General features: G+C 33.6%; 1 protein-coding gene across 4 annotated transcripts in view; it reads right to left on the bottom strand.

Moving 5' to 3' along the window:
* Positions 1 to 423: 423 nt before the first annotated feature.
* LOC127855340 (substance-K receptor-like) overlaps positions 424 to 23,381 on the bottom strand; it is a 126,705-nt gene continuing 103,747 nt past the window's right edge. For all 4 annotated transcript variants that reach the window (XM_052390827.1, XM_052390828.1, XM_052390830.1 and 1 more), the window contains 3 exons: positions 18,909 to 19,048; positions 17,131 to 17,254; positions 424 to 2,204 (listed from right to left, as the gene is read on the bottom strand). In XM_052390827.1, coding sequence (XP_052246787.1) covers positions 1,126 to 2,204; positions 17,131 to 17,254; positions 18,909 to 19,048 — 1,343 coding nt within the window. In that variant the 3' untranslated portion in view covers positions 424 to 1,125. The remainder of the gene's footprint in view (positions 2,205 to 17,130; positions 17,255 to 18,908; positions 19,049 to 23,381) is intronic.

Raw genomic sequence — 23,381 nt, 5'->3', positions numbered from 1 at the left:
AGCAGGTGGCCAGGACGGACGGATGGAAGGACGGACCGACGTACGGAAGGACGAACGGACAGACACACATCACCACAATATCCCCACTTTTTCTTCGAAAAACGTGGGGATAAAAATTGCTATTTAATTCTTTGCGCTGGTTTCACGGGACAAGATTCTTGTTTAAAAAAATGTTGTTTTATTCGCTTCTCTAAATATACGTAAACCACAACGTAGATATACAAATTAACATGAGAAAATGAAAGACAAAAAACGTAAAATTAAATCCTACACAGCGGAGAACGTAAATAGGGAGATTGTGCGGGAAACGCTGTCAGTTGCTCTCCAGTCAACATAACAATTTGTAAAGCTGCTAACAAAATTGTGAATACCTATACATGTACATTTAAACAAACACTAAATAACAATGAGTGTGATACTGAATAAATACTGAGCATACATTTCTGTGCTAAATAAAACAATAACTTTCAGGGTTGAACATAAATGATTCTTAGTAATAAGATGTTTTATGAAATACGCGTCTAGACAAACAAAACACTACAACAAGCTTAACAATACTGTCAACTTAAATTGCACGGTTTAAAAAAATGGTCATGCCAAACAAAATAACAGACATTTGTATCAGCCTTCCATGAAAGAACAAGAGATGTGTTTGTCAGAAACACAATGCCCTTTTTTTTAAATCAGAGTTTATTTACAGGTCCTACCGGCCTCTTCACGAGGTCTTTGAGGTCCGGCCTGAACACAATGCCCACATTTGCGCCGCTTTGAAATAAAATTTCAATATATCATTTGGCAGGTTTAGAAATTATCTCCCTTTTAAAGCTTATTACTTACTTTGGATTTGTTTTTTTTTAGACTTTTGACCTTGAAGGATGACATTGACCTTGACTTTTCAAAACTCAAAATGTGCAGCTCCATGAGATACACATGCATGCCAAATATCAAGTTGCTATCTACAATATTGCAAAAGTTATGGCCATTGTTAAAGTTTTCGGACGGACGGACGGACGGACAGACAGTTCAAATGCTATATGCCACCCTATCGGGGGCATAAAAACAACTCAGATCAAACCATAAAATATGACAGGTAACGTTCGGTAGTCAGTCCCACGCATGCCTATATTACGTTTTCGATTTGACTTTTGTGTTAAAAATATTCTTATTGGAAAGCCATCTCCGTACATACAACGGAGAACGCGCTGGTAGTTTCTTTCCGAATAGTCCATCGTCGCTAGAACATCGCGGGATGTTCGCGGCTGTGTCCAGTCTCTCAATCGAAGGTCCCCTTAGCAGTGGAACCGCGACGATGACGTCACTACTTTTTGTGATACCGGTTTTCTTTTTTTGAGGAGAACTCTTTTGATCCAACATGTTGTCACTACGCGATAAATACTGCCTGTCTCGAAATGAATTAACACAGAGGAAGTCTTTATCTTCTCTATCAAAGTCTTTATCTTTTCTATCTACCAGCGCCGTTTCTTCCTCATCAGTTATAAACACGTTGTCCGAAGATGCGGACAACCTGTTTGTGTCCGGAGATAAGTTAACTGACAGAGTGCATTCCCTTGATTTCACTGACGGAGTACATTCCCTTGATTTCACTGACAGAGTGCGGCCCCCTGAATCCATGACATTACCGCCAGTTTGAAGCGCATGCGCATGGCTGCTGTCAAAGTTTGTTTCGTCCACGCTATCAATTTTGGACAAAGAAGTGTGGCCGTTTTTGGTCGAAGCGTTCATATGAGGTGACAGGAACTCTGAACGAAAATGATGCACGGGCTCGTTCCGATTTTCCAGCAATAGTTTGAGCTCGGAAACATCTTTATTTATGCAGTTTATTTCACTCAAACTCCGGGAGGCGGGTTTGGTATTCGCGATTTTCAAGTCATCAAAGCCGCTGAAGCTTCTATCGCGTTTGATCGAATCCACATCCCTTCTCACTGAAATAATTTTGCCATTTTTCGTTATAATCAAAGACCCGTCTTTGCGGATAATAGAGCTCCCTCTCGCCGTTTTTGACGTCGCTCGTCGTAACAACGTATGCGTTGGACTAGCCGGAGATGGCGTATGTGGTCTGTACACGGACGTAACGCTTGAGTGTTCGGATCCTTTTCGGGAGCCTACTGTCGATCTGAAGGATGCGTGGAGGAGGGTTGAAAGGCGGCGTATGATACTGGGCGAATTGCTGTCACGAATTGTGTCTGAAAAAACACGATTTTACAAATAATAATTGTTCTGATTTAACTGTGCTTAATGCATGTGCGTATTTGTGTGCCCATGACTGCACAGATTAATCACAGACGACACGTTCCGACAATACTGGATTTCCGATGAACGAAAAATTCCATCAAAGTAGAAAGTGTTATCCCTAATTAACCTGTGAGAACTGCACAGGCTATTCGGTGAGGACACCTTTACGCGCGGGCATGAAGCTCGTTTCCAAGAGCGTGGCACACATAAATTTACTTGCATATGTGACTGGTATATTTTGGGTAAAGCATAAAAATGGCAAACGCGGTTGATTGATCCGTATAAGAACACAAGCTCATGCAACTCGACAATTGCTGTGCCTTAAAAGCAAATATATCTGGTTATTTATGAAAACATTTTCAAATTTCAGAGATACAATTTGGGAAACCTCATAATACCATATATCGTTCAAAAAGACCATGCTGTTATCACCAAACTGTCAAAATATGGAAGGTATGTATGTCGTTAACAAGCAAGTTTCTTATTGATACAAATTTGTACAAATTTTAAGGTTATATTATTCTAATATATTCGATCATGTAAACAACAAAATTAAACGGAATTATAAGTAATACTTTAACATTTGTTTTTTATTTTATTTTAACAGACATTCTTACAAGTTGAGGGTGGATTTAAAATTTACAAAAATAAGGCCTGTATTTTTGTTATATGACTTCAATTAGAAAGCTGTGAACAAAATGCTACAATAGAATATTCAAAACGGCAACACATAAATTATCGTAATAACACGATGACATACACACTACACTAGTAATGCGAAGCTGGTTATGAAAACATTAATTTCTTTACAACACTACAAAACACATTAATCACTAGCCATTTTTTTAGAAAGTGTTATCATTTAAGTGAACAAAATTGTGTGTTGAGCTGAATGCATACAAACATATTTTTTTATATTTCTTATCTACACTATTAAACAAAAAAATGTATCCCATTAGCATTTCATTTGTTCAGATGTAAATGTTAGTTATTGCCATTTGCGAACAGTGTTTTAACAACACTATTCAAATCCATATGAAAATGTTCAGATCCATGTGCGTATAATTCGTGATGGTGACATTATATAAGAAGATGGTGAAAATGACATCGCAGCCATATACTTTACATGCATAAGCCATGAAATTTACTTCCTCATCACCATTTAGGCGCATGATTTTTCGCATGGACGAGGAAGAATCCTCGTTAATGGTCTCTAGTGAATACAAGTCCTGCAACACATACCGGTATATCGTTCATTGATACCAATGCCATTAATATTTCACCCTAAATGATAATCTATGTTTGTCTTTCTTACCAAATTAAGATCATAATTCAAACTAGAGAGTATCATCAAAGACCTATAGTTCTAAGACCTAAGACCTATAGTTATTTAGGTCTTTGGTATCATACAGATCTAAGGATTGGTTCTAAAATGTGGACTCTTGTGTATTCTGTCATCACATTATAGACTGTCTGGATATATATATAACAGTTACCAAAGGGTATACGACAATTTAAACTTGCTACACTTTTGTCATCAAGTAGTGAACTGCTTGCAAATGTATAACTGTAACCAAAGGATAAAGCACAATTGGCAGTTGCTACTTTGTTGTCATTAAGTAATGAACTGTTTGCCTACATATTACTGATGTAATTAACAGTATCTACTCTTATATTAATCAAATGTTTTGCCGCATACATATAACTGAAACCAAAGTATTTACCATAATGGACTGTTACTACTTTTTTGTTCTTCAATTATTTTACTGTTTGCATACATATAACTGTAACCAATGGATACAGTTTGATTACACATAACGGTTACTGAACCGTAAACCGAATTACAAATATTTCTCTTAACACCAACTGCTGAACAAAAACTGCATCTGTGGAATCACATTCAAATGTGCAAACCATATTTGTAATAATATTAAATATTTATCATAAAGCGCGACAAATCACAATTAGGGTATGTTTTCTATCACAAAAGTAGATGAATAAAACTAAACATATAATTGCCATTAAAATGGGCATATTGATCTGTAAGTACTAAGTAGCAACATCAAATGCATTTTAATCAATCGGTGTTGCATCAAGAATATTTATTAAAAGCTCACAGCAAGAACACGATTTATTGTCTTCATATACTTACCACTCTTCAACATTATGACACCTAAAGTAGATGTTATTTGACAGTGGCATATAAAAATGCATGACAGTTTTGCCAATCACTAAGGTATTTTTTTACGTTGTTTATGCCTAAATTAAACCAAGCATTTTATACATGCTCATCATAAATGATCATGCTATTTTAACTACGAAGTCTCATACATTTTCAAAGGCATATATATATATAACGGCCCCATAGAGACTATGTGAAACCAAAAGTTTGCAAACTTAAGTACCTTTTTTCTTGAAGATTTGCCTCTTGAGATAAAGCATGTGAGTAGTCTTAATTATGATTGATGATTGATTGGTTTTGCTAAAAATGTGTTTTTTTCACTATGCAAAAGTATTGTTGGTCTTCCAATTCGATTTTTGCATTTTCCCATGGGATTTTTTGTTTGCTAATAAGATATTCTTTTTCAATGGGACTTTTTTCCCGCTTTATGCATGGACTTAATTATCAATTTAAAGCAGTGTTAAAGTTAATTGGCACTGATTTTTGTTCAATTTTCTTTGATACAAAATGAAAAATCCCATGGGAAAGGCTATTTTCAACATACTTTGTTTATTAAATAATTTGAAATATTTTAACACCCATCAATAAATGATCACCAAAAAGCATTTGATTGCAAAATTTTATCAAAAATGTTAATATCTTCAAGAAAAAAATTAGTAAAGTTTTGCACAATTTTGGTTTGGCAAAGTTTTTCCGGAGTCTGTTATATATTTCCTGCATCACTCAACAGTTATTAAAAATCACGCAAATGTAATATCATAACATCATGCAAGAGTGTTCGTACCTGTATTATAAACCATTGCAAGTAATATTGTATATTTGTAATTACAGTGTCTGGAACATTCAACTCGTCCGGTAATTGCTACATTGTGTAAGGGACATTTTGCATTATTCAAACACAGTAATCAAATTTAAAAAGCGTTTGTATATAGAGTAATATTAAAGGGGCCTTTTCACAGATTTTGGCATTTTTTAACTTATTCATTAAATGCTTTATATCGATAAATGTAAACATTGGATCGTAAAAGCTCCAGTAAAAAATCAAGAATAAAATTAAAAAAAGGAAAAGAACATTGCCCGGACAAGGTTTCGAACCAGTGACCCCTGGAGTCCTGCCAGAGTCCTGATGTAAAAACGCTTCAGCCTACTGAGCTATTCCGCCAAGTACACATACCTGATGTATTTTATACCTTATATAAGCAATCTTCGTAGTTTCACAAAATTTAACGACAAAAACAGAACTCTCCAAATTATTCAATCGTTTCGCGTTGCAACGCTTTATAATTTTTAGGTTTTAAAAACGTCAAAAGATGCATATAATGGCTATATTAGACCATGGTAAATGTTCAGTATTACTGTTTCCTCACAAATAACTAAAACGAAAATTTGCGAATCTGAAACAACTTTTTTCTATTTTGTCAATTTACCAAAGCGTGAAAAGATCCCTTTAATATTACATTATTTAACCAGCTTAGGGTCATGTATAGTGCACATGTTTTTCATAGATATTATATAGAACATTTTACAAGTAACTATAAAATCATCAAAATGTCTGCAAAGTACAACCAGTCACTGAACAAAATATTTCTACAAATAGACATCATTCTGATAAAAAAAGTTCTTATACATCCTGTGTTCATGATAAACACCGCTTTGACATACTGCATTTATGATGATATCTTCTTTAGGATTATATCTGTTTCACAATTAAGCGTCATTCAGGATGCTATCTGCTGTGATAAACTGCATTCAGGATGATATCTGCTGTGACAAACTGCATTCAGGATGATATCTGCTTTAAAAGGCTGCATTCATGATGATAACTGCTTTTGCATACTGCATTCACAATCACAACTGCTTCACAATCTGTATTCACATGCTGCTAGAAAGGTTCATAAGCAAATATCGCAATTACAAGTATACATACATATAATCAAACTATTTGCCAGTATGGCCTGTGTCTAACAAACTACCTATACAAGCAGGGCATATCCTCTATAAGGAGAATGCAACAGGCACATTCACATGCCTCTCATGCACTTGTCTTGCAACAGAACCGAGATATTCTGAATGGACACATGGTTGGGCCCTTGTTAATAATGATAATTTGGAATCTTAAAAAAGCTGTACATTTTCTTTTTTTACATTTTCTTGTAAAAGAAATATAATGAAATCATGTCATGCATAATGTACACCCAGGTAAAAATATATGCAACAAAAATCGCCATCTTAAATACGGAAACTAATATTTTACAATAAAAAAGCCATCCATGTGTTATCTTATATTGGCTATGGACAGATTATTTGATTATCACATTATTTGTCGTCGAGAAATGTTAATACCTTTCTTGCAATAAAAGTTCAAAAGGTCCTCAATGATTAACAATAATGAATATTAGCAACTCATTTGCTGTCGAAAAAAATATACTTAACAATGTCCTAAAACACTGATTAATTATCCTGACATTTACGTAAATAGCAGGTTGCTAATTAAAGCAGGGCAATTAGAACTAGTATAAGAATTATCCATCACGCAAATAACATTTGCATAATATGGATCACATTTAATATTGCTGAAAGCTCTGATTTATCACACAGTTATTGTTGTCAGATAGCTGATGGTCTTAATCAAAATAATTGTTGGAATATTTGATTCTGACATGATGTCAGCATTTTAGCTTAATTGAAATGAACAACATATTAAAATGTCTATACAATATATTATTAAATAAACAACAGCAATCTGAGCTGGAAACTGATAATGGTTCTATGCACTCACTTTTATAATTTTATAATACTTTATATAACTACGTGATTGTCAGTTTTTAAAAAATCGTTTTTTAATTTTATTATTTCTTGACCAGACCAGACAATTTAAAATGGATTTTATTGCAAAGATAGTTTTTTGTTATCAGTGAAATAATTCTTCATATAACAAATTTAATGCGTGCAAAACAATTTTTATTCAATGTTTGCTTTAAATAATTACTTTGTTCACTATCAGTGAAATAATTCTGAATGGAAAAAAAATGACTTGGTATAAAACAATATCTATTGAATTTCCATTTGAGTGTCACTTTTCACTTTGAAGGTAATTTTTTTATTAGAATGTCAAGTACCAATTGACTTAAAAAACGTGAATATTGGACACTAAAATTATAATTATATTTCCCAGTCGAATCCAGTCTCTTAATTGCCAAAACAATCAGAACATTTATTCCCTTATCATTTCCCAGGGAAATAAAGAATCAAATGTAATTCAATTGTTCAGTTTAAGGGTACAGAATATCTCCATTCGGTTGCTAAGCAAGCACTAACCGTTGCGTCACACGTTTGTCACGGAAGCTTCATTCCACCTAGGTGACAGCTTTGCATGGGTATGCTCATTTGTACGAATGGTATAGATACCATGATGGCTTAGCGCTGGGATAGATGGACGGGGACCATGACGAGGAAGGTTGTTCAAAATACCTGCAGAACAAATCTTTTAAGTAATTGAAATAAAGGGTGAACATGAAGTACATAATAAATTGTCCATGTAAATGCTTCAAATTCATGCATGAATGTATACATGTAATATTTTAGCTCTACAAATAATGCTTCAAGTAGGTTAAACAAATTAGTTTGACGATTAAGAATTTTTAAGGTAATGCTTCAAATTAAACACTAACCATACGATGAATGAGTAATTGTATCCAAAATATAAGTAAAGACTTTTGGATTTAAATAATAACCTGTGACTTAAAGCTTTAAATTAATATAACAATTATAAAACTACATTATTACGAATTAAATCTTTACAATCAAGCATAACAGTTTAACTGTAACAATTTTACTACTTAAAGCTTTGAAAACAACTTATGTATGCTACTTTCAACACATATTATATTATTACATATGTACTATAGTTAAATCCTCAAATTGAAGTATAACTTATAATTATTTACATTTTACATTCTCCTATGATAAAGTAACAATTTGGTAGAAAAAAACATCAATTGTGTACATCTTACAGGTATTTCATTAAAGTTAACTAATTGTAACTCGATCATGCATAACCATTGGGTCAAATAATACATCCAGTTACATAAGCTGTCAAATAAGGAAAAACAATCAATTCACTGGTGGCAAAATGGCTCTTAATATAATATATATCAAATAAATGCTTTTGGATAAAAAACATAACTTAAATACCTTAATTAACAAAGCTTTAACAAAAGACACATAAAATGACAAACTTATAGGATCTGACATGAGTGGTCATAGGATCTGACATAAGTGGTTAAAGGATCTGACATAAGTGGTCATAGGATCTGACATGAGTGGTCATTTAATATATTATTTTATTAAACCAGTTCAGAAATCGCCAAAAGCTTACCGAAGGCTCGCTTCTTAACAAATTGTGTGGAAAAGTTGAACTAGAAATGGCGCGGCAGAGGCCAACGCGTATCCTCACACTGCATGTTTGACCCAGGGGCGCCCTAGGGCTGGTAATGGGGCCATGCATAGTTGAAATTGACCGTATTGTCAAGAGATGTTCAGTATCAATTTGAAGTAAATCGGTGTAGAAATGAAGAAGTTAATGTAAAATAACCTAAAAAAATGAGTGAAAATCCCTGACCCGGCCCCACCCGAACCCACATAACTTTTGACCCAGGGGTCAGATCAAAATTCCAAATAGTGCACTGTCGCACATATGCTCATAGCCACCATGTGTGTAAGTTTCAAGGTTCTTGTGCTAAAAGTGTAGGAGGAGTCTAGATAGTGGCCAGGACGGTCGGACGGACGGACAGACGGCTGAGATAACCACATAATAGATTTCAAAATCTAAATGCGGACCCTAAGTTCAAGGTCAAGGTCAAAGGGGGAAAAAATTGTATACGCATGGAAAGGTCTTGTCCAGATACACATGCATACCAAATATGAAAGCAATATCTGAAGGGACACAGTAGTTATGACCCTTTTTCGAATCGCGGTCGCAGGAAAATCTCTGACCCGGCCCCACCACAACCCCCATAACTTTTGATCCTGGGGTCAGATCAAAATTCCGTCGCCGTCACCGTCGCACACATGCTCATAGCTACCATGTGTGTAAGTTTCAAGGTTCTAGTGCTAATAGTGTAGGAGGAGATAGTGGCCAGGACGGACATTCGGTGGAGATAACCACATAATCCCCACTTTTTCTCCGAAAAGTGAGGGGATTATAAATCATGGTCTGAAATGACAATAAGTCTAAGATATTTTTTATCATGTGCTTTCAAATAAGCAAAGATTATTAATATTAATATATAGGTCATGATAAAACGGAAAGCTATTTACATTTCATGACATTACTTGATTTTGCAAAGTAATTTCTGCAAAAAAATATAACAATGGTGGTCAGTCAAACAAAAAGTAGCCAAAAAAATGCTCAAAAAGCTATTTACAAATGTTTAAGAAAACAAAATTGTTATGGTTATATTACATAGAAAACAAGATGTAGCATGTGATACAAAAATAATTTCATCACAACATTACAAATGTACAAAGCAACTTTATCCAACCCTCACATAGACATTATAATATTAAGCAAAATAATATAAATCAACAACATATATATAATTCAACTGTTAACTGCACCCAGAAGAAATGAAATCATTAAAATGACATATTGAAAACAGAAAACTCTTTTATTTTCAAAAATATGGTATTATATACCATGTAACAAAATCAATGTACTAAAACCACAAAGATGCTCGTTGGTTTTTAATCTTAGAGAGAAAGCAGTTATAAATTGTAAAGAAATATCATATTTCTCTGTTGGCATAGCAAATATCAGAGAGTAAGATTCTTGTCTTTTCAGAAATAGTAGCAATTTATTTAAATTTTATCTTATAAAATCAAAGTAATTTTTTTACAGGGAGTGTCATTTTTGTGTGTGATTACATAGCACGCAGGCTATCAATAAGAGAAGCTAAAAGATTCTCCAGATGTCTATTTTTTTCGGCGTAGCTGTATACGCCAGCTTTTCACCTTAGCCTCACCTTTGTAAGCGACCAATCAATTTGAATATACAATATCCCGCCGGTAGGCCTGAAACTTTTCGCAGTAGAAAACGTGCAATCTACAAACAGATTTCACAAAAACATTACGTTAAGGCTGTGTTCTCATATTTGGTAATTACTACAGTATTGCATTCTGTGCACTCATAAATTTAAGATCATATAAGTACTGTTGTTCAGTAACCTGATATACGCTTTGACGATAATATTAAAATTGTTTTCAAAATTGACCGTTTAACACGTAAATGTTTAAAGCTTTAAAAAAAGCCGTCGTTTCAGCAGTGGAATTGTCACCTCACTTTAATGCATTGCATTCCAACCCGCAAGGTATCAAGGTCAGTTTGCATTGCATTCCAACCCGCAAGGTATCAAGGTCAGTTTGCGGTCAGTTACAGAAATCGTTATATAAACCCTATCGCGTAAACTATGTGCACTTGAAGTTTATTTTGATCAGAAAGATACTAAATAAAGATATTCGGCGATTATTTTTATGTTATGTCCATCAAAGATTTTTAATGTGTTTTCAACAATTGCATGACAAGGACCAATGTTGATTAATTTAATTAGAAACATTTATCCATTTAGACCATTTTATCAAGCATGAGCATGATGATTCACGATACTATTAATAATGGAAACAAATAATATTCGAGTGTTGCCGGCTGACATTTATGCTTTCATTTATTTTCATGCTTCTTGTATTTATCTATTCTGTAAATATAGATATCTGAGTAATAATACCTAATAAAGCGAAATAAGCCACGAAATCTGGCGCAACACCCTGTAATTGATTTGCGTGTGATGCAGCTAAGCACTGCACAGAAAAAAGGCATTCCGCTTTTTTGGATCTCATAGATATAACTTTTGATCATTCATAAACACAGACCACAATCAATGCCTTATATGTTTTTTTAAAGATATTTCTTGTTTCTTTGGCCTTTCTCAGATGAAATTGACAAAACTATAACATATAATATTAACATAATTATTGCAATTTATTTTCTATTAAACAGTCAAATTTCTTGTATAAACTTGACTAATGTAAAGTATCAATTAGTTAATGTAAGGTCATTAAACAAAACAAATGATTTTTCTCATCATTAAGGGCCTTTAAGCTCTTCACAAACCAACAAATGGAGAAATCATTGCATACTGTTTTATGGAAAGCTAAAAAAAAGAAACTAAAAATCAATAACTAAGTATATATATGTGTATATATACATTTAAACACAAAATAAACATTATATTTGACTAAAAACTTCAAAACATATGAAAGAAAACAAATCTTCAGCTGTATATGTTAAATATGTTAAAACTTTAAGCATATTAGGATTACTAACATCACAAAAATATTATTTTACAGATTCTATTTTTTAAAATTTGCCACTGCAATAATGCCGTAAAGCTTTTAAAACTGGAATAAAATCAAATACTAAATAACATCAGAAAATATTACATTATATGACTACTGGGAGTTACCTGATCACCATTTCTGAATTCAGCCTATCGAAAATACTTACGAAAAAGAGGACCTAAATTGTTAATCAAGACATCATATAGTTCACATGGGAATAATCTATTTGCAACACACTCCTTCTTAATGAGAAATAACTGAAGTTTATTAGGTTTATAGATTACATTTCTGTATAATTGTGGGGTCAATCGAAAAAACGTGCTGTATAAATTGTACTGACAATTTTAGAAAGGTAATAGGAGAAAAACTAATAAAGGAACTTGAGGGCATTTGAGGGTAATACAGACTAAATTGAGCGATGTGTTTTGGAACGAATAGACTTAAACAGCCCAATGATAAATTTGAAAGTACACAGTTGATGTTCAAAAGTTATTTTTGGGTTTGTTATTATTGATAAGTTTAACCAAAGAGCTTAAAAATGTTTGCATTGTATTAGTTAAACAATGTAGCAGAAGACTTCTGAACCAAATACATATTGTTTCATTGAAATGCCAACAGAATATATGATTGCGTTCTCCTTATATTTTGTAATAAATTAAAAAGTAAAATAATCACAACGTTTTTAAATAAAAGGATCAAACAGTGCATGTTGCTTTCTAAAAGTAACCCAAGAGTTTAATATTGCCATGCAAGCAATATGTGTAAAACAAAATGTGCTAATCAACCACCTTTACAATTGAATTTGCCTGCACATAAATAAAATAGAATTTCTGCTAACAAAATTGTAAATGGTTACCGGTAATTAGCAAAACAAATCTTTTTCTACAAATCTATACAAAACAAATGAACACATTTTTTAAGGATCAAAAACACCACAGATGGAAACTGGTGTGAAATTTAGGGACACTCGTTAGAATATGTCTGTATGTTAGTACAGACACATTCTTTTGTGATTTAATATGACCATTTAACTGTTACAACATTTCGAACAGAAAATAATCCACTACGGAAATAACTAATTTGTGTTGTATGTTGCTCTGATGAGAACAGATTTCCATTCATCCTCAAGACTAGCCCCCAAACTAAATAAACAAAACCTAAGAATTCTCTAGATAATGTGTATAAAACCATTTCATGATTCAAGCACCTGTGACCTTGATCTTTGATGATATGGCCTCGATATTAATATGTGACATCTAACAAGCTTCTTTTGATGGCCTTAAACTTTTGATGTCAAAATCAAAAGGCTTCTTCCTAAGTTTTATTCATGTTCCTAACTGACAGTGACTTTGCTCTTAATTAATTATAAACAAAAATAATTGTTTTGTGATGAAAAAATTAAATTGTACAAATTCAACTTAAAAATCAAGTCGCACTCTGTTATAAGGGACGACACTTTCTTTTGTGATGATATTTTTTGTTTCTTCTTAGCAAAAATACAGTTAAGGCGGAAAGTGTTGTGTGGACTGCACAGGCTAATCTGGTACGACACTTTACAAACATGCATTAAACCCCCTTTTCACAGAGCAAGGCCAAAATATTTATTGATCAAATGTCTGTCTAGTCCTCTGCATATTACATTGCATTGTGTTGTAACAAATCCTAACAAATGTTTTACCACAATTTTAAATAAAACTGCATTCAACACAATTATCCATCAATTTAAATCATCTGCAGTATTGTTATATTATTATTGTAATAACAACAAAGCTATATATTTAAAAAAATAATTTAAAAAAATGTATCTGTATTGAAAATACAAACTGTGGTTCGAAACATTGCCTCGTTTTTTTTTCACAACTCAACCATAATTTTAACACATGCAGATAAAGAGGAACATCAGCTGCACCAGCAGGAGAGATATCCAATTATACAATGCAGTATTTTATTTATTTATTTTATTTATGTCAAGGAATCAATAGCAGTGAGACACAAAACAAATGCATCAAACACACACAACTATAACAAATGCACAAACATGAACAAATAATGAACACAACGGGGGTCACCACCTTGAAATGGTCAATGCAATGCTCAACTGTTTTCAATTTAATAACCAGTGTACTATCAAATGGTTATTTACGCTCGATTGGCCATTGTCTACACGGGTACTACTTAAATATACCCCGGGAACCTTTAAGTATATTTAAATGTACGGTTACAGAAAACATACTAAAATGTACCCTGGAATACTAACGCTAAATTGGTTGTTGTTGGCACATTTTCTAAATTAATAATGTTCATATTTATGTCAATTTTCTGTAAAACGGCCTCTGTGTTATCAAAACTCATACTCGAAAAAGCATGTTGTGGCTAGTTTTGTTTGAAGAGAATTTTGTTAAGTAATTTAGTAGCGCGTTTTACAAGATCTGATTTGCAGCAGAAGTAAATCTCGGGTACTGTCTAATATTGGTTGGGTGCCTTTAAGCGTATGTTCCATACCTGGGGCCGTATTCCAGTAGCTTCTAATGTTAAAAAATAACTTAAGTTAAAATATTGTGCAAATTTTTTTCTTATCTCCGCCATTTTTTCTTTAAACATAAGATTTCACTTAAGTTAAATTCTGGTAGCTTCATAAACTTAATAAATTTCTTTACTCTGTGTATTTTTTCTCATATATTTAAAATTAAGTTAACTTCCTTTAACTCTTAAAGGAATTTCTTAAAGAGAAATACTAAGCGGCTCATGTTTTGTTTTTGACATTTCAAATTTTACTTAAGAAATTTATTTAAGAAAATTCTTAACTTAAGTGAAAACTTAAGAAGCTACTGGAATACGGCCCCTGGGGTACATGGTAGTATACTTAAGAGTACCCGGATTACTTTTAAAGGTGCCTTTTCACAGATTTTGGCATGTATTGAAGTTTGTCATTAAATGTTTTATATTGATTAATGTAAACATTGAATCTAAAAAGCTCCAGTAAAAAACAAGAATTAAATTAAAGAAAAAAAAAAAGGAACCCTCAACGGGGCTCGAACCACTGACCCCAGGGGCCCTGGAGTAAAATTTAACCGCTTAGAACACGCGGCCATCAGTGCTCATACCATGAGCGATTTATTTTTAACTTTATATAAGCAATCCTCGTAGTATGAATCATAAAATATAATGACAACAACAGAACTCTCCAAATTATCCAATCTTTTTGCGTTATAATTTTCTGGTTTTTAAATCGTCAAAAAATGCACACAATGGCTATTTTAGAGCATGGTAAATGTTAGTAATTACTCTTTCCTCACAAATATCACAACTACAATGAAAATTTGCAAATCCAAAACATTTTTTTTTAATTTGTCTATTTACCAAAACGTGAAAAGGCCCCTTAAAGTATTATAGTACCCGAGCCGACAATCACCAATTGAGCGTTACAGACCAGAGCACCAGAAATGTAACATAACGAGGCATGATGCAATAAAACCAAAACAATTATCAACTTCCCGGGTATATCTCGCCTTCACTAAAAAGCTTTAAATATGGAACATCATATACTTTTATATTCATATCATTGTTGTCAATGTGCATTTCATAAAGAAGCTGAAATAAGGTTTTGGAAAGGCCAAATTACAAGAGCAAAGATGCCAAAATATTGCATGTCTCGAGCAGCAGAACACCAATACAATTAACAACTAATTTTCACAATGCAACTGCAACAAGGTACAAATGTGGTGTTTGATTACCTGCTGTTGAGGAATCTGATGGGCGTTTCACATTAAACATCAACATTTCCATAAACAAAACTGCACCGAAAAGAAAAGACCATTATATTGTTGTTAATCACTACTGATCATCACACCAACAGCAATTATGAATGAGTGATACATAGAATAAGAAAAGAAGCCTTAAACAAATTAAATTGGGGGAAAAAAACAATTAAACTTCCATAATCATTACAGAAGGGGAATAGAACAGAAAATAGACAAAAACAATAGAATAGTTCTATAATATGACTGCATAATTAAGAAACAGAAAATAACAAAAGTTATCAAAGCACATATATCACAACTAAAGAAGCAAACAATTTGAATATACAGAATGAAAGCAATAGTTAATACATTAATGGTAACATTGAAACATCCTGTACAAAATGTGCCTTTCCCGTCCAGGGTCTGTACCAAATGTGACCCAATCTGACCAGAATGAAGACAGTATACATTTATTCTGTACAGAGAGGACACAGGCTCAGAATTTGCTAAAGATCTAGTCAGGGTTTTTTTTTCCACTTTTTGGGAAGATAGCCCATGGCTTTGGAATTGGGAATTTTATCGGCATTTTCATGAAATTGGGAAAAAACATTCATTAGCCTTTTTTTCCACATGAAAAGTCCACTGATTAGGGAAATACTAAATTTGATATAACTCTTTATAATCATTCAAATTAGAAGAACAAAATCATATAATACTTTGTTAGATGTAATTGAATTGAAATTGAGATAAAATACGCATTAGACTTCTTTCTAAAAAAAAAAAAAAAATTTTTTTTTTTTTTTTTTTGTGAAATTGGGATTTTTTTGCCACATTTTGGGAAAAAAGTATACTTTTTGGAATTGGGAACATAGCCGAATTTCGGCTTTAAAATCGGGCCAAAAAAAACCCTGCAAGTACAGATGAAACATTTTTTATGAGGAGAATCACAATCAAGCATAAATGTACATCTGTTGCGCTCATTAAATTAAACAGAATTTTAACGCTTTTCACTTTAACAAGGCAGATTTTAAGAACTCAACATTTTTAGCAAGGAATAAATTTAGTACTTGGAACAAAAATGAGACAGTCTGTTGGACAGACGTACATGTACATGAACTATGAAACTACAGCCATCTAACATGTGCTAGCTAGAATGTTTATAGTCTGCTAAGCAGATCTTGTACATCTAATTTTCCTCTTAATAACTTTCAAGCTACAAATTGTGCATTTTTGACCTTTGAAATCTAAGTAAAACCTTGACCTTAATATGACAAAGTGTCAAAAATTAAAATGTTTGAGCTTTTTCAGGGCTTTTTTTCCTCTTATAAGGTAAGGCCTTGTCCTCCTTTAAATTTCTCTATAGTAGGGGCCGTTTTAAAGGTGCCATCCCCTCAAATATTTATTTTAAATCCCTAAGTTGCCCCCTTAAATTGTGTTCTAGAAAAATTCTACAAATGTTTTTTCCTTAATCAGGACACATGGCCCCATACCCAAATGTTGAAAAAAACAACACAACCCTGCTTGCGCAAAATGGTTCCAGACTGGAGACCAGAAACTTACCGTCACTAACTAAATATGTTGACTTCTGGCACAGGATTTGTTTATAGCCCTCGCGGAAAGAGTTGCTACGCCAACCATAGATGATTGGGTTGAATCCAGAGTTCATAAACATGAAGCAGTAGGCCTGAAAAAGTGTTTGTTATATGTCAAACAAAAGGTCAAATTTGTTTTTAAACAGTTAATTCAGGAAAAACTTTTGCGTTCATTTGACTGCTAAAAGTTCAACAAGAGCACCGCATAACTGTTGCCAACGCTCGGCTGTGGGTGCAGTTTTGAATTAATGAAAGTTTGTCCGATTTTATTTTTTTTAGGTCACAGTGACCTTCACCTTTGACCTAGTGACCCAAAAATGAGTGTGGCATGTAGAACTCAACAAGGTGCATCTTCATATGAAGTTTCAAAGTTGTAGGTGGAAGCACGTTGTTTTAGAGCCTATGTGAAAGTTTTATATTAGAGGTAACAGTGACCTTGACCTTTGACCTAGTGACCGAAAAATGGGTGTGGTGTGTAGAACTCATCAAGGTGCATCTACATATGAAGTTTCAAAGTTGTATGTGGAAGCACTTTGATTTTAGAGCCTATGTTAAAGTTTCATATTAGAGGTCAAATAGACCTTGACCTTTGACCTAGTGACCCAAAAATGGGTGTTTCGTGTAGAACTCATCAATGTGCATCTACATATGAAGTTTCAAAGTGGTAGGTGGAAGCACTTTGATTTCAGAGCCAATGTTAAGGTTAATGTTAAAGTTTTATATTAGAGGTAACAATGACCTTGACCTTTGACCTAGTGACCCAAAAATGGGTGTTGCATGTAGAACTCATCAAGGTGCATCTACATATGAAGTTTCAAAGTTGTAGGTGGAAGCATTTTGATTTTAGAGCCTATGTTAAAGTTTTATATTAGAGGTCACAGTGACCTTGACCTTTGACCTAGTGACCCAAAAATGGGTGTAATGTGTAGAACTCATCAAGGTGCGTCTACATATGAAGTTTCAAAGTTGTAGGTGGAAAGGTTAACAAAATGTTAAGGTTTGGGACACGACACGACGAGCTGGCTATGACAATACCTCGGGTTTTCTCTGAAAACAGCCGAGCTAAAAATGATGCTAATAATTTGCTGCATCATATTATATGATATTTCTAAATATTCATGAAATAAGCAAACTTCAGGCATGTTATGAAAAAAAGCACCTGCAGCAACTACTTACTTTTTAAACTTGCATAATGGGTTGATCCTGCTTCACATTAACGAGTTAGTTATCCCCTCTTAAATTTATTAACGTTCATTATATTCCAATGAAAAAACAGAAACATCAATGAAAGCTAAATATCTGCAGATTATTCCCATCTTTATTTAATGCGCATTAAACTCAACTGCAGGATTGGCAATGCATTTAAAACACATTGAATGCATATTTAATACACTCGTGTACATTGTTTTTATTCTGTACTTTTTCTTCATCTTTTTACAAAAAAAGTGTAGTAATACACTGGAAAATATACATAAAACACACTTAAAATGCGCTGAAGTGTACCTTTTTATGGTTTATAATAACTTAAGTCTATTTTTTTCAGAGATCTATACAATCTAACACACTTAAGTGTACAAATGCAGGAAAAATGACAAAAAATAGTAATTTTTCTGCATTTTCAGGGATATCAAAAGCGGAAAAAGTGCAGAGCCAATATCACTGCGTTTTATAAGAATTTAATTATTAAATAAACTTTTTCAAAAAGGCTTGGAAAGGCAACATCATGGGAATATAAAGGGTCCTTACTAATGGGTTTGTCCAAACCAAGATTTGATTTTTGTCTTTGATTTCTGAGACGTATGATGAGTATACAGCATAGGGAATCCAGCATATAAAGAAACATGCCAACACAATGAACAGGGTCTTTGTCACCTGAATTTGCTGACCTGAAAATAGAAAATAAACACAATGAACAGGGTCTTTGTCACCTGAATTTGCTGACCTGAAAATTGAAGATAAACACAAAGAACAGGGTTTTTGTCACCTGAATTTGCTGACCTGAAAATAGAAAATAAACACCATGAACAGGGCCTTTGTCACCTGAATTTGCTGACCTGGAAATAGAATCAAGTAGAGCTACCTCGAAAGATGGTTTATACTTTTCAAATAGCTCCTTGATATAAAATGCCCTATTTTCAACTTTGATCTCAAAGAATGTTCTTAACCTTGAACTTATGGCTATGTATTAGGACTATAACTACTTATTGGTAGAGGGCGTATAACTACTTATAGTTAGAAAGGGTATAACTACTTATTGATAAAGGTGATATAACTACTTATGGGTAATTAGGTTATAACTTGTTATAGTTGGGAGTATAACTACATATGGGTAGTGGGGCTATAGCTACTTATGGGTAATTCGGAATAATTACTTATGGGTATTGAGGGTTTAATAACTTATGGGTAGTGGGGGTATAACTTCTCATGGGTAGTGGGGTATAGCTACTAATGGGTAATTGGCAGGGATCATATTTGCCCGCAACATCAATCGGTCTGGATATAAATGGGGAAAAAGTATCCGAAAATTTATGTCCGAAATCATGACAAATACGTCAAAATATAAACCATTGATTTTGCCATTCATGAAGGTGGTATAATAAATGTACAAGTAAAATTCCCTTAGGCATTTTTTTTAAACAGAACATTCGATTTTCTCAACTGTTTTTTTTTGCTATTTCATTGTTGTTTCGTGTGCTGTTTTATCAGACTTTGTTTTCATCGTTGTCAATTTTATGAATCCGTGTAAGTCTATACCGATGTTTTTTTAAATCGTTGTCGACTCGATAATAGCTTACAAGCATGCACTAAACCAAACAAATGTCTGTGCGTAGGTTGGCTTACTGACAATAATAAACCAAATTATTAAGAAAATATTCGTGTACGTTATAGTTTGTTGTCAAATAACAAACGGCCGATAGTTTAGATGCGTAGGGATTAAATCATGAGAGCGAAGCATTTGAAACCACGCATCTAATTTTCCGCTCGTGAGTTATTCAACAACAAACTATAAAGTTCACGAATTATTTCGATTCTAACACGGTTTTACTAAAGATTCATACAATTTATATTATTTTTCTTGTGTACTTTTTTATGTGAAGTTCCGCCCATAAAAATAACTTTCGGCTGTTATGTCGATCAGATCCGCGACTTTCATTCATAATTATATTACTGGATTATTACGCTGGTGGAAAATGTATCGGCATATTTTGTTTAGTTACAGCGCGTGCTTTCAGACGCGTCTTTTCGGATGCAACTTTAATCCGCTGTTCACAAGTTTTTTATTCTTGGTCTGACGTGCAATAAACCGGTCATGACCGGTTAAGAGACTGCAGCGAATGGTTTATCCACGGACTCTAGATGAGGTCGATATACGCACTGTGGTTTATCACACCTAATCGAGATAAGAATGTCATTAGGGTGTGTTAGCATGTACACTGTGTAATCGATTTTATGACATGGGAATTTTAGCAAACAAAATCGGACCGACTGTTTGGGATTTTCAATCGGTCTTTTATGACCCCAATCGGTCTAGGACCGACAAAACGGAAAAAAATATGATCCCTGGTAATTGGAAATAACTACTTATGGGTATTGAGGGTAATTAACAACTTATGTGTAGTAGGGTTATAAGTACTTAAGGGTAGTGGGGTTATTACTACTTATGGGTAGCGGGGGTCTAGCTTAACTAATGGGTAGCGGGGGTATAGCTACTAATGGGCAGTGCAGGGTATAACTACTAATGGGTAGTGGGGGTATAACTGCCTATGGTAAGTGGGGGTATAACTACTCATAGGTAGTGGGGGTATAACTACTTATGGGTAGTGGGGGTGTAACTACTTATGGGTAGTGGGATTGGGTAGAGGGGGTATAGCTACTTATGGGTAGCAGGGTTATAACTACTCATGGGTAGTGGGGGTATAACTACTTATGGGTAGCGAGGTTATAGCTACTTATGGGTAGCGGGGTTATAGCTACTAATGGGTAGCGGGGTTATATCTACTAATGGGTAGCTGGGTTATAGCTACTAATGGGTAGAGGGGGTATAACTACTCATGGGTAGTGGGGTTATAACTACTTATGGGTAGCGGGGTTATAGCTACTAATGGGTAGAGGGGGTATAACTACTCATGGGTAGTGGGGGTGTAATTACTTATGGGTAGCAGGGTTATAGCTACTAATGGGTAGCAGGGGTATAGCTACTTATGGTTAGTGGGGGTAGAACTGCCTATGGTAAGTGGAAGTATTATTGAACTACTTATGGGTAGTGGGGGGAATAACTACTTATGTGTAGCGGAGTTATAATGAACATGGTTTCTTCACTTGAATTAGTGATCTGAGATTTAAAAAAAGGAGGACAATGAAATGGTTATAATGGTTTAAGACCTGTTGAGGATGATATACAAGTAAGGGTATCAACCAATCCTTCCTGCTTCAATTTTGTTACAGTGTGTGTATCAGAGGGGGTAATCACGTGATAGTCAAGATGCCATGTCCATACAGAGACAGTTATTTTTCGCCGTTTTAAACCCTTTATTACATCTGTTTATTTTTTAAATGACGCTGACTTTCCAGCCATATCAGTAAAAAGGTGATTAGCGTTTATTTCGTATTTAAATTCGCTTTATATCTCGACTTTACTCCCCGCAAGTTTTCTTAGTGAATTTTTTTTTCGCACCGAGTAAAGTTGAGATATAGAGCGAATATTAATATGAAATAAAAGCCAGTATCTTTCTTCCTTATATGGCTGGAAAGTGAGCGGAATAATAATAATAATACAAGAAATAATGGGTATATAACGACGAAAAATACCTGCCTCGGCATGGACATCGCCATCTTGTTTGTCATGTGATTACCCCCTCTGGTGTATGATGTAACTGCTGTACTTCAAATAATCAACACATCACATTAAGAAGAAATCTATAAAGAGATCAACACAAACATGTAACATTTATAACATTTATGATACTTAGTCCACATTTAATCATACAGAGTTCTTGAAAAACAACATATTTATGTTTCACTTCATTGATAGTATCAGGTACAGAATGTTCTCAACCTATCATTCTCATACCCGTATCCAATAATATCGAAAAATAAAACTTAAATCTATGAGAATTTAAAATTAATAAATATGTTATTCAGTTCAAGTTTTAGTATTTTTCCACTTACTAAAGTCCTTTTACATGCAAACTGATATAAGTTTAAAGAAGAAAAAAATAAAGATTAAGTTTATATATTAAAATGGTATCTTCACCTGTTTCAACACTTAATTTCAACAGGCATTATTAAGAAAGAACTGTTAAAGGCTACATATACCGAATACATTCTAAGTGAGTAGACGTGGCTGTTTCTTTACAAAAGCATATATATTTATAACATTAAATGTAAAATTTCTTATCCGCAGGTTTTTTTCCCCCACTTTTTGGGAAGATAGCCCATGGCTTTGGAATTGGGAATTTTATTGGCATTTTCATGAAATTGGGAAAATAAATTCATTAGCCTTTTTTTCCACACGAAAAGTCCACTTATTAGGGAAATACTAAATTGTATATAACTCTTTATAATCATTCAAATTAAAAGAAGAAAATCATAAAATACTTTAGTTAGATGTAATTGAATTAAAATTGAGATAAATACGCATGAGACACTTCTCGGCTATAAAATCGGGCCAAAAAAAACCCTGATGCAATTACATATTTTTGAGAAAGCAAACTGTAAGTAGCTGGACAAGTTGTCATTTCATCGAGGATATGAGGAGAAAATTAACATTGCACTTGCCCTGAAGCTTTTTTTAGGTTTATTAAGAAATTACAGACACCAATAATAAGCAAACATTCCATCCTTGTCTTAGCATTAAATATCATTTAATGTCAGGCAAGATACACAAACACTATATTGCAATCTTATGTTGTCATCAATATATGGCACGTCCGCAGTGGACCCTAGCTGTTTTTCTTAAAAAACTTGTTTTTTTCTCTATTATTAGATTTTCTTAACTTAATCAAGTTTTATCCAGATCTTTGTGCATTCAATGTATATCACATTATAACACATGTAAAATGCAACTGTTTCACTGTTTGAAACAATAATCTGACTTGCCAAACATCAAAGATATATTCACAATGTTTCGGCAAACTGTTCGTGTGGAGGTGTACGCACATGTCACAGATCAATATCGACATATCTCAACAACTGACGTATATATAAGATACAGGATGA

This window comes from Dreissena polymorpha, chromosome 13 (genome assembly GCF_020536995.1).
Source record: "Dreissena polymorpha isolate Duluth1 chromosome 13, UMN_Dpol_1.0, whole genome shotgun sequence".
Classification (NCBI taxonomy): domain Eukaryota; kingdom Metazoa; phylum Mollusca; class Bivalvia; order Myida; family Dreissenidae; genus Dreissena; species Dreissena polymorpha.
The sequence above is the reverse complement of the archived record's forward strand: the minus strand, read 5'-3'. Positions and strand labels throughout refer to the sequence as shown.